Source organism: Limulus polyphemus, unplaced genomic scaffold (assembly GCF_000517525.1).
Source record: "Limulus polyphemus unplaced genomic scaffold, Limulus_polyphemus-2.1.2 Scaffold1013, whole genome shotgun sequence".
NCBI classification, from domain to species: Eukaryota; Metazoa; Arthropoda; class Merostomata; order Xiphosura; family Limulidae; genus Limulus; species Limulus polyphemus.
In genome coordinates this window covers 58625-62731 of record NW_013666623.1, presented here as the reverse complement: position 1 = coordinate 62731, position 4107 = coordinate 58625, and the positions used below count along the sequence as shown (strand labels likewise).

Here is a 4107-nt window from a genome sequence, read left to right as displayed (position 1 = left end):
AAACTTCTTATATTAGGACATCTATTAAGTGATCAAATCTAAATGATACTATCGTGAGATTTTTAGACCCAATTTATTTCGAGGCTTCTTGCTTAAAGAAAACCAGTAAGACGTTATACAATGAACTCAGCTGCAATAAGTGATTTTATTTTTAAAACTTTCCTCCTGAATCCTATACTTACAACTTTATACTTAGAGTTGCACAAACAAGCATTCTGTTTAGTCATCAGTGTCGAATTTATTTTAACATTAATATTTTTCTTTATGATAGTCAAAGAACTTGGTTAACAAATAGTGAAGAAGCTCAGATGTTTTATAAATATGTAGCGAAAAGTCTAAATCATTGGATAATAAAATGTCATAAGAAGTCTTCTGGTTTTCACATCGTAAATAATATGATTTAACGACAGTAGAATAATTAGAGCTATATTGTTTACACCGTAAGATACAGCTTATGTTAACTATCGTGAAATAAGTTTTGTTTCAGAGTAAATTCTGCAGGAAGAAACAACTATATTTCAAACAATATTTCACTTGATTTTTTTTTTACAATATTAGTCCCTAAGATAGCAGTATAGTGTCTAAATATATTTAGTCATGCTATTTACCCATCAAAAATACGAAATATTGTTATCAACATTTCTCCAATAAAAATATATAATCAACCAATTCCAGGTTAGGTTTTTTGGGGTACTGATTTATTACATTATATATTCTAGTTTGGTTATTTGTTCTTAAGCACAAAGCTACACAATTGGCTACCTGTTGTGCCCACTGCATGTATTGAAACTCGACTTAAAGCATTATAAGACTGTTAAGAGTCTCCGGGTGGGTCAGCGGTAGGTTTACGGACTTATAACACTAAAATCCAGGGTTCGATTCTCGAGATGGACAGACTGCACATACACTATTGTATAGCTTTGCACTAAAACAAAACACAACACAAACCGCTGAGTCCCCGGGAGTCTTGTTTTCTTGTTAATTTATTATTTACAATTCATTTAGTTATAAGTTACTTCTCTATCCTGATCTATATAATTACCTTACTTTTACTCAAATGTTATCAATAATATGATTCAAAACTTCTCTGATGTACGTTTTTAAACATCATGAGTACAAACTGTGATAGCTGTATCTCTGAATATAGTGACTACCAAAAATGGCATAAGTTAAATTCCTAAGATAAAACATTTTGATTCTTTTACCATATTTTGAATTCACAAAAAAAAGTAAAAAAATTGTGAAATATTCTATTGACGTTTAGCTAGGACTTAAAATCGGTTTAATTAAAATCTACTGTTGAGATAAGCGTCACACTTCGGACTCAGAACGAATGAGCTAAGTTACTTGAAGGATTCGCATGATTTTACACGGAGTCGTTTCTTGGTTGCTGCGATTCTGAAATCTGTGAGCCTGCGTCCTTCAATAAATATGATGATGTACTAGGATATTCGTGACCACTTCCAGAAGGCATTCTACCCAACTGGATGGTAATTTAAACGAAAAAAAACTCTTCTACTTCCAATCACAGGGATAGTCGACTTAAAAAGCGTACTTTCTTGGATATTTATAGCGCCTCAAGTTTTGATACAAAGGTTAAAATTCCTTTTAAATATCATTAACGATAAAAAGTGAAAGAGAAACAAGCGTCAAATATAAAAAAGGAGGGTCAAATATAAAATATCCTTGTATATTTTTTATTGCAGAGGTCTGAATTTGAAGAGCTAGCCAGCAACCTTAGTCAGGTTGGAGTGGACGATTATTCATCGTTTGATACAGAACATTGTGTTGCTTTCCTACAAGAAAGGTCCGTACTTGGAAAAAAAGGTAAATTGCGTTAAAATAATTGTTTTTGTATTTGAGATCAAAGCTACACAAGAGGCTATCTGGGCTGTGCCCACCACTGGTGTCGAAATCCAATTTTTAGCGTTATTATCGCTGAGCCACTGTGGGCTAAAATAATTGAACTTATGGTTAAGATTTTGGTAAAAGAAATAAAAACAGACATTTATACAGTGGTTTCGACAGATAAAAACTGCCTTCTTTTTGTTTCAGTTGATTTTTACGGTGACTGTTCTAACTGATACCATGAGCTTATCAGTATCAACAGTTCATCATACTTCTTTGTTTTAGTGATCAAAAGATAAATGATGCATTCAATTGTGGCAGAATATGATGATAAAATAATTGGTAAAAGAGTATTGGCCAGGTGGTTAGGGCGCTCGACTCGCAATCTGAGGATTGCGGGTTCGAATCCCCGTCCCACCAAACACGCTTGCCCTTTCAGCCGTGGGGGTGTTAAAATGTGACGGTCAGTCCCACTATTCGTTGATAAAAAATTAGCCCAAGAGTTGGTGGTGGGTGATGATGACTAGCTGCTTCCTTCTAGTCTTTCGCTGCCAAATTAAGGACAGTTAGCGCAGATGACCCTCGTGTAGCTTTGCGCGAAATTCATAGCAAATTAAAAGGGTATTAAAGATCTTATTTTCTGACGAAGCTTGTCCAGTTGATTTATGAAAATAGTCATGGTGTTACTGTTTTTTTAATTTTCTAATCATTTATTTTTGTGGTATTCTGAACAATTAAGTTAGCATATTCTATTTTTATATTATGCTTGCCATTTAATTTTAAAAATTAAATAATCTTTCTGTCAATGAGCTCAGGTTTTGAATTACGTGATGTAAGCGCCATCTATTAGTACGAGAACGACGAACACTCAATAATATTCTAGGTGTGGTTTTAACCAGGTCACCTGAGCGAGGCGTAGTGGTTATCATATAGGACTGGAAATACGAAAATCTCAAGTTCGAAATTTGATTCTACAAATGTATTTCGCACTTTAAGCTGTGAGTGCATTATAAAACCGACAGTCAATCAAACTATTCGGTTAAAAGATACCGCTATAGGTGACGAGTGCTTACAACTGGTAGTTTCTCTATAGTGCACAGTTTTAAGCTAGCGACGACTAAGCCTGAGTTATAGGGGGTTAGGAACTTGGTCAATTAACTCGTTTTGTGGGTAAGGTAACTAAACTATTAAAGTTTTATATGTGATAAGCGAAAGAAAGTGATATTTTCCTGGATTTAAAGGTTGCTAAGACAAATATATTATCACCACTATTATTATTTCATTTATTTTATGCAGAAAACCAATTAACTTCAGGTCAAATACTTAATATTAATACAAATATATATAGAATTATTTTAACAGAGACTTCTAATGATATTTTTATTAGTTACTAATATAAATTTCCGATCAGAGCAAGTTACGTACTTACAGCGAAACTAAAAATTAACCTGGTTATCATTATATCTTACAGTTCTCCTAATAAAGATTAAAATGCATTGTTTCCTCAGCAGTTGTACACTTGCTTGAACGACAATTTCGGCCGTAACACGAATTACTTCAAAACATAAACAGCTTTTCATAAGCACTGATACAAGTTTGACTTGCAGGAGTATCAGCCAGTGACTCAGACCACATAATCTTTTACCTATAGGTTTGATTATTGTTAAACTCAAAACTACACAATGGGCTATCTATGCTCTGCCCACCGCGGGTATCAAACCCCCATTTTTTGACGTTATAAACCCTCAGACTTACCGCTGAGCAGCCTGGAGGCTTGCCCGTAGGTGTTAATATCAAAAGCTGTAACGTGCTCAATAAATACGCATATCTTCACCAAAAAACAGAAGGAGAGAATTATTAAGATCTTAAAACTTCATTTCTTTGATTCAGTTCTTTTGTCATTTTAACGTTATACCAGACCAGATTTTTTTTATTTTCTTAAATTGTACTTTTTCAATTGAACACATCGCAGGAGAATCTTATTGCTATAAATCGCTTTTGGGTAACGTTTATAAACGACATAAATAAGGTTAAAAATTAAAATAACTTAAAATAAATGACCGAAGGAACTTTGCCAGGTAACAGATCTAAAAACATTATTTGCGGGTTCTGAAAAACCAAATAAAAAGGTTTGAAAAGCATTTGGAAGTGGAGTACCATACTACTCCCGAAACTGTTGGTATTTAGTTCTGCAAGTGGAGTACCATACTACTCCCGAAACTGTTGTTATTTAGTTCTGCAAGTGGAGTACCATACTAC

General features: G+C 33.8%; 1 protein-coding gene across 1 annotated transcript in view; it reads left to right on the top strand.

Annotated features, from left to right (window-relative positions):
* LOC106461698 (TBC1 domain family member 19-like) overlaps positions 1 to 4107 on the top strand; it is a 67548-nt gene that overhangs the window by 43472 nt on the left and 19969 nt on the right. The window contains exon 7 of the mRNA XM_022388717.1: positions 1707 to 1827. Within this exon, the coding sequence (XP_022244425.1) occupies positions 1707 to 1827 (121 nt within the window). The remainder of the gene's footprint in view (positions 1 to 1706; positions 1828 to 4107) is intronic.